This window comes from Zootoca vivipara, chromosome 3 (assembly GCF_963506605.1).
Source record: "Zootoca vivipara chromosome 3, rZooViv1.1, whole genome shotgun sequence".
NCBI lineage: Eukaryota > Metazoa > Chordata > Lepidosauria > Squamata > Lacertidae > Zootoca > Zootoca vivipara.
In genome coordinates, this window is record NC_083278.1 from 118,400,126 (window position 1) to 118,414,878 (window position 14,753).

General features: G+C 47.4%; 1 protein-coding gene across 2 annotated transcripts in view; it reads left to right on the forward strand.

Moving 5' to 3' along the window:
- Positions 1-14,753, forward strand: part of SCARA5 (scavenger receptor class A member 5) — a 95,433-nt gene that overhangs the window by 15,772 nt on the left and 64,908 nt on the right. For both annotated transcript variants that reach the window (XM_035110732.2, XM_060273202.1), the window contains exon 3: positions 7,616-7,744. In XM_035110732.2, coding sequence (XP_034966623.1) covers positions 7,616-7,744 — 129 coding nt within the window. The remainder of the gene's footprint in view (positions 1-7,615; positions 7,745-14,753) is intronic.

Sequence of the window (14,753 nt, forward strand, 5' to 3'; positions counted from 1 at the left end):
TTTGGCGTCATTTAGAGAGAGTCCCGCATAGAATCATAGAAGCGTAGAGTTGGAAGGGGGACCCTGAGCGTCATCTAGTCCAACCCCCCTGCAATGCAGGAATATGCAGCTGTCCGATACGGGGATCGAACCTGCAACCTTCATGTTATCAGCACCACACTCTAACCAACTGAGTCACCCAACCTATCATTAGTGCATGTACAGCTGCTGGACCAGCAATCCCAGTCAAGCATCTTCAGTCCTGGTTCCATTAGCATCACGGCAAACATTTTGCTTCTTGATTTTGGGTCGTTTCAATTGGATTGGTTCCCACCATTTGGCTATCTTTGCACAAACCTACCCTTTGTAATAAGAAAGAGCCTATCCTTCTAAGTAGCACATCCCAACATCACAGAGGAAAGATGTTAGTGATAAATGAACACAGACCGAGTAGTTTCCGAAGCAGAATGGATTGTTGCCAAACACAACAGCTGTTGAAGCCTTGGGGTTCGATGTTTGTGTATTTAAAAGTGTTTGCAAACTGCTTAGTATTTTTTTTAAGCCATAAAAAATAAAAAAAACAGCATCGTGAAAATAAAAACACAACATAAAACCAGTAAGGCAGGGAAATAAAAACAGGAATTTGGGGAATTCAAACAAATAAAAACTGGTTTTAAGGGTCAGGGAAAGTTTGGGTAAAAAGAGATGTCTTTACGAGATGTTTGAAGTCACTGGTGGATGATGCTTTGTGTACGACACAGGCAGGGCTGGCCCTACGGCCAGGCTGGGTGGCGCAGGGCGCCAGAGCGCCGGCCCGCCAGGGGGGCGCCGTGCAGGGAAACGGGGGGGGGCGCCGGAGGGATCCGCCGCACCACGGCGCCAGGGCGCCAGATATACTTAAGATGACCCTGGACACAGGGAAGGGCCTTCCAGAGACTATGGGGCAATGGCCGAAAATGCCCATTTGTGGGTTCACTGCCCTGTGATCTTCTGATGGGTGCAGTGTAATCATGAGCAGGTGTCCTAAGGGGCAGGCAGTCTTTCAGGAATTTCTTTGCACCGCCCCTTAGATAGGGGGTAACCTCCCCCAATTTGGTTCACACAGCTAGTCATCCGAAGGCTTTGAAAGCCCTTTTTAAAATGATCCCTAAACAATCACCGGAAAAGGTTGGGGGTCATTTTGCAGGGGCTTTCTGCAAAACTGAGGTTATTGATATCAATAACCTCAGGTATGCAGATGACACAACCTTGATGGCAGAAAGCGAGGAGGAATTAAAGAACCTTTTAAGGAGGGTGAAAGAGGAGAGCGCAAAATATGGTCTGAAGCTCAACATCAAAAAAACCAAGATCATGGCCACTGGTCCCATCACCTCCTGGCAAATAGAAGGGGAAGAAATGGAGGCAGTGAGAGATTTTACTTTCTTGGGCTCCTTGATCACTGCAGATGGTGACAGCAGTCACGAAATTAAAAGACGCCTGCTTCTTGGGAGAAAAGCAATGACAAACCTAGACAGCATCTTAAAAAGCAGAGACATCACCTTGCCGACAAAGGTCCGTATAGTTAAAGCTATGGTTTTCCCAGTAGTGATGTATGGAAGTGAGAGCTGGACCATAAAGAAGGCTGATCGCCGAAGAATTGATGCTTTTGAATTATGGTGCTGGAGGAGACTCTTGAGAGTCCCATGGACTGCAAGAAGATCAAACCTATCCATTCTTAAGGAAATCAGCCCTGAGTGCTCACTGGAAGGACAGATCGTGAGGCTGAGGCTCCAAGACTTTGGCCACCTCATGAGAAGAGAAGACTCCCTGGAAAAGACCCTGATGTTGGGAAAGATTGAGGGCACAAGGAGAAGGGGACGACAGAGGACGAGATAGTTGGACAGTGTTCTCGAAGCTACCAACATGAGTTTGACCAAACTGCGGGAGGCAGTGCAAGACAGGAGTGCCTGGCGTTCTCTGGTCCATGGGGTCACGAAGAGTCGGACACGACTAAACGACTAAACAACAACAACAATTCTGCAAAACTGCCCTCCAGCAGCAGTTCTCTGATACACTGGAAAGCCCTTTTGCAAAACCAAGCAGGGAGGGACCGACTTGCTACCCCGCAGGCAGCGCCGAGGAGGGGGCTGCTTCTCTGCCCATTTCCAAGCCCACCTGTCCAGCTGCTGTTCTGGCTTCCTGGCAAGAGCTGGGAGATTCTCCCCGAGGGCCAATTTTCACCTCATTTGGCAACCTCCGGACTCAGGTTCTCCTCCCGACTTAGTTACAACTGCCTGTTTGTCAAAACACCACCTGGGTCTACCGCTGTTCTGCAGCCACCTCTGTGCTGAGCCATAGAGCCAAATCCACGGGAGGGGGTCTCCTTGCCCCCCCATGTTCACAACCAGCTCTTTCCTCCATTGACATGATGTCCCAGCAACCAGAATGAGAGCAAGCACCTTTTTCTATTGGGTTTCAACCTGCTTATCCCCAATGAGAAGTCCAGCTGCATTCTGCAAACCCCTCTTGCAGTAAGTAGCTCATATCCCAACTCCGAATATATTAAAACTTGCAAAAATAATAATAAAAAATGACCTCATAGTTTAGGGGATATTAGGAACTAAATTATGTTCGCTGATGACAAGCGCTGGAAATTAAGCTTTGCTCCTGGGGAAAGGGCAGTTTGGTTGCTACTAAACTGAGCTCAGAAGTTGTGCAACTTCTATCGCAGGGCTGGGGCAGATTTGGCCGACCCTGAAATTTGCCAGCCAAATTTACTCAGGTGCATAAGATGCACAGGTCAGTATTCAACTAAATAGCTGCACGAGCGGAATGACTTCTGCTTGCACAAGGGGACTTCTCCACCTCTTCCTTCCATACACACCTCACCCGCCAAATCTGTTTCAGAAGATTGGGTAAGCCCCATAACAGACTTGTTGTTGTTGTTTAGTTGTTTAGTCGTTTAGTCGTGTCCGACTCTTCGTGACCCCATGGACCAAAGCACGCCAGGCACTCCTGTCTTCCACTGCCTCCCGCAGTTTGGTCAAACTCATGTTCGTAGCTTCGAGAACACTGTCCAACCATCTCGTCCTCTGTCGTCCCCTTCTCCTAGTGCCCTCAATCTTTCCCAACATCAAGGTCTTTTCCAGGAAGTCTTCTCTTCTCATGAGGTGGCCAAAGTATTGGAGCCTCAGCTTCACGATCTGTCCTTCCAGTGAGCACTCAGGGCTGATTTCCTTAAGAATGGATAGGTTTGATCTTCTAGCAGTCCATGGGACTCTCAAGAGTCTCCTCCAGCACCATAATTCAAAAGCATCAATTCTTTATGGTCCAGCTCTCACTTCCATACATCACTACTGGGAAAACCATAGCTTTAACTATACAGACCTTTGTAGGCAAGGTGATGTCTCTGCTTTTTAAGATGCTGTCTAGAACAGACTTAGGGGGTGCAAAAGAAGAAGGGGGGGATGCCTTCTGTTTTGCTAGGAGAGAATCGCTTGCACTGACGGAATCTTTACCTTGAATACAACCCACAGTTAGAATTAAAGAACAGGGCGCCTTTGGTCATGCGCTGAGCCCAGGATTTGCTTTCAGCAGCAGAAACCAAGCCAGATCATCCTCATTTCATACAAAAGTCCACACCTGGTTGGTTCTAAGCATCTCAGCAGCCCAGGTGAGCTGGAGAAACATCCTTTTGTTGATGCAGGAGTTAGACAAATAGGGCAACTAAAATGACCAAGTGACCCCTCTCTGAAGAAACTAGGAGTGTTCAGGATTTCATAGTGCAGTACTAGTTACAGGTAGGTAGCCGTGTTGGTCTGACGCAGTCAAAAAGAAAATTTAAAAAAATCCTTCCAGTAGCACCTTAGAGACCAACTAAGTTTGTCATAGGTATGAGCTTTCGTGTGCATTGGTACCTGAAGAAGTGTGCATGCACACGAAAGCTCATACCAATGACAAACTTAGTTGGTCTCTAAGGTGCTACTGGAAGGAATTTTTTTTATTCAGGATTTCATAGTTTAGAGAGAAGGAAAGCAAGAAGCAACATGATAGAAAGCTATAAAATATTTCATGGCATGGAGAAACTTTGTCTCCCATTCTCATAACAAAATATTATTATTATTATTACCTCGCCCATCTGAATGGGTTGCTGCAGTCAGTCTGGGTGGCTTCCAGCATATAAAAAACATAAGAAAACATTAAACATTAAAAGCTTCCCTATACAGGGCCGCCTTCAGATGTCTTCTAGAACTAGGACTTGTGGATGGCCAATGAAGTTGAATGCTGGAAAGTTTAGAATGGATGGAAGAAAGGTCTTTGTTAAACTATGGAACTCCCACCCACAGGAGGCAGTGATGGTCAACATCTTCATTGGTTTTAAAGGAGGATTAGACCAATTCATGGAGGGGGGGGCTGTCAAAGGCTACTAGCCACAATGGCTGTGCCAAGAGGCAGAGATGAATCAGGCTGGTGAAGCGTCACAGGGGGTTCCCCCTCCTGCTTCAACAAGCTCCCTTCCCCCCTGGTTTCCCAGAACCAGAAGAGGCATGAAAAGGGTGGAGGAGAGGTTGACTGGAATAGTCTCCGATTGCTTGGGGAGAAGCCTGGAGAGGAGGGAGCTGTGGGGAGGTGGGGACCTTCAGTCTGCAACTGCTTCATGGGGGCAAGACCTACCAGCGATGAGTTGTTGTGGTCATTACAACTGACACTCCCGTGCAGATCGTGTTTTTGCTCGTAAAGGGTGAACTCCAACGCTCAACGTATTGAGAAATAATATATATATGATAAGAATAATATTGGAGAAAACTGGATATTTAAACCTGCTTAACCTAAATCATATATCCCAGTTTTACAGCGGCCCTTTAAAGTACGCTTCACGCAGAGTATACGCTGTCAGAAGTTGACCTGGCTAAGAAAACACCACCAAGAGCGTAGGGTATTATCTCCCTTATATGAAACCCCTTACTAGCTGCACACTTGTAAAAGTATGCAGATGAAAATACAAACGGTTGGGTTTCTTTGAAAAACAAACTGAATCTAAAGAGACTTTAAACTAAAGATAAATGCTTTCTCTCTTAGCAATATTATCTACCCACTTTCCAAACCTCCCACAAAACTCCCATTAAACTACCTGAGAATTAACAGCAAACTAGCTTTATAACTAAGCAACTCTCATACTAAGATTCAACTGGGAATCTCTTAAACTGAGAACAACTGAGAGAGTGATCTACTTAGAGATGAATCAAACTGAAAGATCTAGCTAAGAGATACAGAAGGCTTTCTGGCAGAGCCTTATATACAAGAAGCAGAGCCCGTGCCTGTGAGCAATTAACAGAAATCACCTGCACCTGATTCTCTTAAACAGACAGTATTTACATTAGACCGGCTCTAAAGTAACTTGACTATTTAAAAAATCCAACACAATGGTGTGATTACTAACACCGAGGCGGGTGCGGCAGTGCCCTGCAAAGCCCCAGTGGGCCAGGCAGAGTAATGTATACATTTCCCAAGAAACCTGAAGCATTTTTGCTAGGCTTGATGGGAAATGAAATTGCGAAGGTAGATCAAAGACTATTTATGTATGCCGCAGCGGCAGCGAGAACTTTATTGGCCCAAAAGTGGAAGTTACAAGAGATACCTATTACTATTGTGGAGTGGCAGACGAAGATGATGGAATATGCGGAAATGGCCAAATTGACTTGCAGGATCCGAGGCCAGGATGACCAGAAATTCCAAAGGGACCGGAGTAAATTTAACGTGTATTTAAATGATAATTGTAAGAATTTGAAGACACTAGCAGGATTGAAATAAATCCTACAATGTGGACTGTAGATAAAGATTTAAATTGCGCGATTGGACTTGAAACCTGTTGAAGGGAGGGAGGGAGGAAAGTCGAAATCTCGGCAGAGCTAAAAGTTGTATTGTTTGGTATTGCAATGTTGAGACTGATGTTAAAGGAAGAAAATAATGATTAAAAATTATTATTATTTTTAATAAGCCCCAGTGGGCCAGCCTTTGCTAGAGCTGCATTCTGAGAGCATCTCGTAAAATGCAAAGCTGGAGGGGACACCCAAGGGTCCTCTAGTCCAACCCCCTGCGATGCAGGAGCCACAGCTAAAGGATCCCCGTCAGGTGGCCATCTGACCTGTCTAAAAACCTCCAAGAAAGGAGGGTCCGGCAGCCTGCTTTTTCTCCAAGACTGAGAGACGGAAACGTGAGCCTCAGGCCACCCAGTGAGGTTAATGGCTGAGTGAGGATTTGAACCCGGGTCTCCCAGGTCCTAGTCCCAGCACTCTAGCCACTACACCAAGCTGGCAAATCCCTCTCCAGGATGAATGTGCAAAGTTACTACACTGCAGAAAATTGCTTGCAACATACCTCCAAGCTGCAAATGTCTGAAAATTATTATTTGCGAACCTCGTCTTTGGGGGCTTGGATGTCTTTGCAAGCCGTTCCAAACTCATCTCTCCTTTCTTTATTTTATTCCCTGGCTATTTTTAAAGTTGATGTTGCCCCAGAGTCACATTCTAAGGCAAGTCTTGGCTCAGGAGCTCAGCATCAGTTTCTTCCTTTTGGCAAATTAAATTGTGATAAATTTCTTAGGCCGGATTTTATTTTTTACCCTGGGGGGGCGGGGATTTGTTTTGCAAGAGTTCTTGTTGAACGCTCCTCCTCGTGAGCAAATTTCTTCTTCTTTCTGCCTCAGCCTGAGGGTCTAGACCAGGGGTAGGCAACCTAAGGCCTGCGGGCCAGATCCTGCCCAATCGCCTTCTAAATCTGGCCCGCGGACGGTCAGGGAATCAGCATGTTTGTAGAGTTGAAAGGGACTCCAAGGGCCATCTAGTCCAACCCTGTGCACTACAGGAACCGCAGCTAAAGAATCCCTGAAAAGTGGCCATCCTGCTTCAAAACCTCCAATGAAGTTATCCTTTACATCCACAAAATTCCTGTATTGCAGAGGGTTGGACTAGATGACCCTTGGGTCCCTTCCAACCCTACATTTCCATGATCCCATGATGCTTGTTGATGAACAATAGGTTTTTTTCCTGGGTGTTGGATTTTAAATGTTTGTGGAACGGAAGTCTAGTGTCCAGATCAAGGAAAGTCTGGAAACTAAGCCTGATGAGGAACGGTTGAAGGAGCTGGGTATGTTTAGCTTGGAAAAAGAGGAGACTGAGAGGAGATATGAAAGCCATCTTCAAATATCTCAAGGGCTGTCACGTGGAAGATGGAGCAAGCATGTTTTCTCCTGCTCCGGAGTGTAGGACTCGAACTCATGGCTTTAAGTTACAAGAAAGGAGATTTCAACTAAACATCAAGAAAAACTTTCTGACAAAAAGAGCTGTTATGCAGTGGAACAGACTCCCTCTGGAGGTTGTGGACTCTCCTTCCTTGGAGGTTTTTAAGCAGAGGTTGGGTGGTCATCTGTCATGGATGTTTTAGCTGAGATTCCTGCAGTCCAGGGGGTTGGACTTAAGATGACACTTGGAGTCCTTTCCAACTCTCCAATTCTATGCTAAGCTCTGTATTTTTATATTTTGCGTGTTGTTTTGAGATGTTTCCTAAGAAGGCAATGAACTAATGGGGATGATAAGAATTTAAATGCAGGGCGAAGCAGCCAGCCTCAACCTGACCAGCCCTTCCCTTGCTCTTACAGGTCCAGGGAGCAGGAAGCGGCCATCGGGACCCTGCGGACAGCTGGGCTCCCTGGCTGCTCTCAAATACGCCGTGGTTGGGCTCTACCTGTTGGTCTTCCTGATCCTTGTGGGTGTTTTCATCCTCGCAGGTAAGGACCACTGGGGAAAACCACACATCCCCCACCACCTTTTGCAGGTAAAAACAGCGAGAAGTTGCTGGTAGGAATTTAGAGGGCTACTTTGTACTGTGAGACGGAACTCTGGGACCCTCGTACCTACGGGACCGCCTCTCCTGGTATGCCCCGCGGAGGACCTTAAGGTCCACAAACAACAATATTCTGGAGATCCCGAGCCATAAGGTGGCTAGATTGGCCTCTACTAGGGCCAGGGCCTTTTCAGGATTGTCCCCAACTTGTGGAACGCTCTTTCACAGGAGACCAGGGCCCTGTGGGATTTGTCATCTTTCCGCAGGGCCTGCAAGACAGAGCTGTTCCGCCTGGCCTTTGGGTTGGACTTAGTCTGACCCCTGTGTTTTCCTCCCTCATGGCTTGGATTTATGGACTACTTAAAATCAGGCTGCATTTTAAACTTAAATTTTAAATTTTAATACTGTATTTTAATCTGTATTTTAATCAATTGCTTTTTATGTTTTATTGTAATTTTATTGGTGTGAGCCGCCCTGAGCCCGGTTTTGACTGGGGAGGGCAGGGTATAAATAAAATTATTATTATTATTATTATTATTATTATTATTATTATTATTTAGCCCAATAGTGCACTGACTGGCAGCAGCTACATTGATTGATTGATTGCATGATTCCTGTGCACCAACCAGAGGGTTGGTGGTCCGAGTCCACCCAGGGACGGCTGTGGACAGGAATCCTGCATTGCAGGGGGTTGGACTAGATGAGTCTTAGGGTCCCTACCATTTCTACAATTTCGTGATTCTAAGTGTGCACAAAGCCAGTGCTAGATCTTTCTGGATCTCAGTTTCCCCCCTGGCCAAGGTCCATCTCCTTGTGGGTTTGCAAATGCCACCTCCCAGCCTTTTGGGTGTAGCCATGGGAAGACGAAGGCATACAGCAAACACTCGGTGAGTAATCCTTGGCCGGGGGCAGACGTGTCAAACCCAATCCTCGGCATAATGAGCCGAGTGAGGTTTAGTGGGTGGCCGCGAAGTGTCCCAGGGAGACTTTGGGCTCCATCTCTGGGTTTGTGGCTTGGGCAGAGTCCACCAAAGCACGTTCCCAGAATGTCTGCTCGGCTTATGCTGAGTGATTGCTTCTCCTCTGGGAGGACAGATCCCGGCACCAGAACGTCCGAAAGACTGAAGGCTGTAGGGGAGCCAAGCTGGGACAATCCACCCCCACAGATCCAGCCTGTGTTTCTCTCCCGGTGTCTTTCTCCGAAGGCTGTTTCCGAGAGACACAGTTGGGCGTCTGGGTTTGGCTCGTTGTGCTGGAGCAGCTCAGAGGTCAACGCATTGGCAAGTGTGACACCAGAGGTGAGCCAAGATTGTATATCCAAAGGGCACACCGTAGCATCACAGAATCGAAGAGTTGGAAGGGACCCCCCAGGGTCATCCAGTCCAACCCCCTGCAATCTCCATTCTTGTAACTTGAAGCCATTAGCTCGAGTCCTACCCTCCAGAGCAGGAGAAAACAAGATTGCTCCGTCTTCCATGTGAATAGGCCTTGAGATATTTGAAGATGGCTCTTCAATCTCCTCTCAGTCTCCTCTTTTCCAGGCTAAACATACCCAACTCCTTCAACTGTTCCTCATAAGGCTCGGTTTCCAGGCCCTTGATCATCTTGGTCTCACGCCTCTGCACACCTTCCAACTTGTCAACATCCTCCTTAAATTGTGGTGCCCAGAGCTGGACACAGTATTCCAGATGTGGTCTGACCCAGGCAGAATAGAGTGGGACTATGACTTCCCTTGATCTGGACACTAGACTTCTGTTGATGCAGCCTAGGATAGCATTTACCTTATTTTTTTTTGCTGCTACTGCATCGCACTGCTAACTGACGTTCAGTTTGTGGTCCACCAAGAATCATAGAATCATAGAGTTGGAAGAGACCATAAGGGCCATCCAGTCCAACCCCCTGCCAAGCAGGAAACACCATCAAAGCATTCTTGACATATGCCTGTCAAGCCTCTGCTTAAAGACCTCCAAAGAAGGAGACTCCACCACACCCCTTGGAAGCAAATTCCACTGCCGAACAGCTCTTACTGTCAGGAAGTTCTTCCTAATGTTTAGGTGGAATCTTCTTTCTTGAAGTTTGAATCCATTGCTCCGTGTCCGCTTCTCTGGAGCAGCAGAAAACAACCTTTCTCCCTCCTCCATATGACATCCTTTCATATATTTGAACATGGTCATCATATCACCCCTTAACCTTCTCTTCTCCAGGCTAAACATACCCAGCTCCCTAAGCCGTTCCTCATAAGGCATCGTTTCCAGGCCTTTGACCATTTTGGTTGCCCTCTTCTGGACACATTCCAGCTTGTCAGTATCCTTCTTGAACTGTGGTGCCCAGAACTGGACACAGTACTCCAGGTGAGGTCTGACCAGAGCAGAATACAGTGGTACTATTACTTCCCTAGATCTAGACGCTATACTCCTATTGATGCAGCCCAGAATTGCATTGGCTTTTTGAGCTGCTGCATCACACTGCTGACTCATGTCAAGTCTGTGGTCTACCAAGACTCCTAGGTCCTTTTCACATGTACTGCTCTCAAGCCCGGTGTCTCCCATCCTGTATTTGTGCCTTTCATTTTTTTTTGCCCAAGTGTAGTACCTTACATTTCTCCTTGTTAAAATTCATCTTGTTTGCTTTGGCCCAGTTGTCTAATCTGTTAAGGTCATTTTGAAGTGTGATCCTGTCCTCTGGGATATTAGCCACCCCTCCCAATTTGGTGTCGTCTGCAAACTAGATCCTTTTCACATGCACTGCTAGTAAGCCAGGTGTCCCCCGTCTTATATTTGTTTAGCTGGTTATTCCTGCCAAACTGTAGAACCTATCATTTGAAAGGTGATACAATAGTCATCTTCAAATATCTGAAGGGCTGTTCCATGGAAGGTGGAGCAAGCTTGTTTTCTCCTGCTCTTGGGGGCAGGGCGCCAACCAATGGATTCAAGTTGCAAGAAAGGAGATTCCGGACTAAACATCAGGAAGAACTTTCTGATGGTCAGATTTGTTTGACCTTGGAATGGACTTCTTGGAAGGTGGTGGCCTCTCCATCCTTGGGAGCTTCTGTTGTTGTTGTTGAGTCGTTTAGTTGTGTCCGACTCTTCGTGACCCCATGGACCAGAGCACACCAGGCACTCCTGTCTTGCACTGCCTCCCGCAGTTTGGTCAAACTCATGTTCGTAGCTTCGAGAACACTGTCCAACCATCTCGTCCTCTGTCGTCCCCTTCTCCTAAGTGCCCTCCATCTTTCCCAACATCAGGGTCTTTTCCAAGGATTCTTCTCTTCTCATGAGGTGGCCAAAGTATTGGAGCCTCAGCTTCACGATCTGTCCTTCCAGGGAGCACTCAGGGCTGATTTCCTTCAGAATGGATAGGTTTGATCTTCTTGCAGTCCATGGGACTCTCAAGAGTCTCCTCCAGCACCATAATTCAAAAGCATCAATTCTTCGGCGATCAGCCTTCTTTATGGTCCAGCTCTCACTTCCATACATCACTACTGGGAAAACCATAGCTTTAACTATATGGACCTTTATCGGCAAGGTGATGTCTCTGCTTTTTAAGATGCTATCTAGGTTTGTCATTGCTTTTCTCCCAAGAAGCAGGCGTCTTTTAATTTCGTGACTGCTGTCACCATCTGCAGTGATCAAGGAGCCCAAGAAAGTAAAATCTCTCACTGCTTCCATTTCTTCCCCTTCTATTTGCCAGGAGGTGATGGGACCAGTGGCCATGATCTTGGTTTTTTTGATGTTGAGCTTCTAAGCTTCTAAGAACCTCCATTAGAGTCCCTTCCAACTGTCCAATTCCATGAGTCTAAGATTTCATGTGTGGCCTCGCTGCACTCAAAAGCCCCTTTTGCCACATCTGATTCCGATCAGAACAAAGAAGGCGTTTTATTTCCAAGGAGGGGCTGTCATAATGTCAAATGTTTGTTCATTTTTCTCTGAATGGGGGAAAAAAAACCATGGCAATTGTTATGATGGAGGGATGGATCCTGTCCTTGCAGAAGGTGGATGGGGATCATACATCATGCTAACATCTGCCTTCCCACCCACGGCAGAAATCCTTCTCCCTGGGCGGAGGGTGAAATTGAAATGTGCCTGGAATATAAAGCTCCACGATTCCTAGAGGAGAAGCAAGGCGATGAATCACTGGCTAATTAGGCTGACCTTATTTTGGCTGGCTAGTTAAATCTGCAGCATCAACAGCGGAGATCTCTTAGCAGCAACTTCACTCTGACTCTCGGGATGCTGTGCAGGTGCCAAATCTTTCCCTGCCTGCAGAGATGAATGACAGGAGGGCTCCCTGTACCAGTGATAGCTACATTTTCATTCCATTGACGGAAGCAGTGATGCCTCTGAATGCCAGTTCCTGGGACAAGCGAGGACAGAGCAGGTGTTGCTCTCCAGTCCTGCTTGCCAGCTTCTCCCGACCGGGGCATCTGGTTGGCCACTCTGAGAGCAGGATGCTGCCTGAGATCAGGCCCCTTTGGCCTGATCTAGCCGCAGGGGGGGGGGGGGTCCTTCCGAACTTCCTATGGAGCTTCCAGTTTCAGAGGCAGTCTACCTGGATTCCTATGCTTTTCAGGGCATTAAACCAGTGTTTCCCAACCTTGTGCCTCCAGATGTTTTGGGACTACAACTCCCATCATCCCTAGCTAGCAAGGCCAGTGGTCAGGAATGATGGGAATTCTAGCCCCAAAACATCTGGACGCACAAGGTTGGGAAACACTGCATTAAACCACCGTGAGGACAAGATGCTAGACGATGTGGGCCTGATCCAGCTACAGGGCTCTGTGAGGAGGGAAGGGATCTAGCAGCCTTCATATGAGCAAATATAGGTCCTCTTTGTTGAGGAGCAGTAGGCTCCTCCGCACTTACACCTTTTCATAGAATTGTAGAGTTGGAAGGGACCTCAGGGGACATCTAGTCCACCCCCTGCAATGCAGGAATCCTGCCCACAGCTGTTCCTAGTTGGACTCGGACCATGAACCTTCCGGTTAACAGGCAGACACACTGACCCATTTATATGCTAATAGTAACACATTGAACCTTAACTCCATAAAGATCAGGCAACCTTCCAGTCATCCGGTTTAGGGAATCGCCCACTCACAGTGCCTAAGTCTTATCTGGATTGAGCTTCAGTTTGTTGGCTCTCATCCAGTCCATTACCAAGGTAAGACGCTGGTCTAGCACCTCCACCTGCACATACGTTGTCACCTGCAGATGTAGAGAAATAGATCTGAGTGTCATCAGCATACTGGTGACAACGTACAGTGGACGCTTGGGTTGCGAACGTGATCCGTGCGCGAAGCATGTTCACAACCCGCAGCGTTCACAACTTGTTCGCAACCCGTAGCGCCGCATCTGCGCACGCGGGGGTCATGATTCGGTGCTTCTGCACATGTGCGGGCGCTGAAACCCGGAAGTAACCCGTTCCAGGACTTTCGGGTGCGGCGGCGCGGTGTGCAACCCGAAAACACGCAACCTGAAGCGGCCGAGGTATGACTGTACTCGAAACCTCCGGATGACCCCACCCAGAGGTTTCTTGTAGATGCTAAACAACGTAGGGGATGGGATTGAGCCCTGAGGAACCCCAAATTGATGGCTCCATCGTGCCAAAGAGCATCACCCTCTGGAAACGACCGTTCAAGTAGGACCGGAACCACCACACAGCAGTGCCACCCACCCCCAAGTCGGACAGTCACTCCAGATGGATGCGACTATAAATGGTTTCGAAAGCCGCTGAGAGGTCAAGGAGAATGAACAAGGACACAATTCCCCAGTCTCTCTCCTGACAGAGGTCATCCTACGGGGCCACCAAGGCAGATTCTGTGCCGAAATTCCCGTGATTCACCCTTGCAAAACAGGAAGATGAAGATCAGTGATTTATACTGCTAGGAACCAGGCGAGTTTTTAATATCCTCTGCCTGCAAGGGGCTTGAGAGCGGCTCTCAGCTGCGGCAATGAAGCACATTTAACAGCTCTTGCCTAATCCAATGACAGTCCAGGCTAAAAAGTCCTCCAGCTGGGAAGGAAAGGGCAGCTGGCAAAAGCCCAAGGAACATGAAATGTCTCCCATAGTGATCCAGAGACCGATTTATTGGGACCGCGTGGTTTGACCCTCTGAAAGATAACGCAGGCTGCATAGCTTAGGCCAGCTGGACTCAAAACCACCCTTGACGGGCAGCCAAGAGACAGTTGCAACAGGCCACCGACTAAAGAAGAACCAGCCACCTGCCCCGAGGAGCTTACATACGTGACCCAGAACCATGAGAAAATATTGAGCAGCTCTGCTGGGGTTCTCGGCCGAAGCAAAACAAAACTCTGCGAGAAATCCAAAATATGCAAGCTTAATCAGTTGAAATGTGGATTCATTTGGATTGCAGGCAGATAGCCACAAAGAGATGTACACTCTGTGAGAAGGTTAAGGGGTGATACGATAGCCAAGAAGATTCCACCTAAACATTAGGAAGAACTTCCTGACAGTAAGAGCTGTTCGGCAGTGGAATTTGCTACCAAGGAGTGTGGTGGAGTCTCCTTCTTTGGAGATCTTTAAGCGGAGGCTTGACAGGCATATGTCAAGAATGCTTTGATGGTGTTTCCTGCTTGGCAGGGGGTTGGACTGGATGGCCCTTGTGGTCTCTTCCAACTCTATGATTCTATGATTCTTTCTAGAGTTGCTATCAGTCCTGTATAATACAGGATTGTCCCAAATTTCAATGTAAAATGCTATGTCCTGTATTGATATAGTTTTGTCCTGTATTTCAGGTCTTCTCTCTCTCTCTCTCTCTCTCTCTCTCTCTCTCTCTCTCTCTCTCTCTCTCTCTCTCTCTCTCTCTCTCCCAAGTCAGGGATTCTCTCCAAATGCCTGTGTTTGAAAGGCTGTATGAATGGTCATGTATTTAAACTCTGGGTAGCCAAGCACAGACAGATTCACATATTCATGGTTGTGCATCTCTTAGCCTGCAA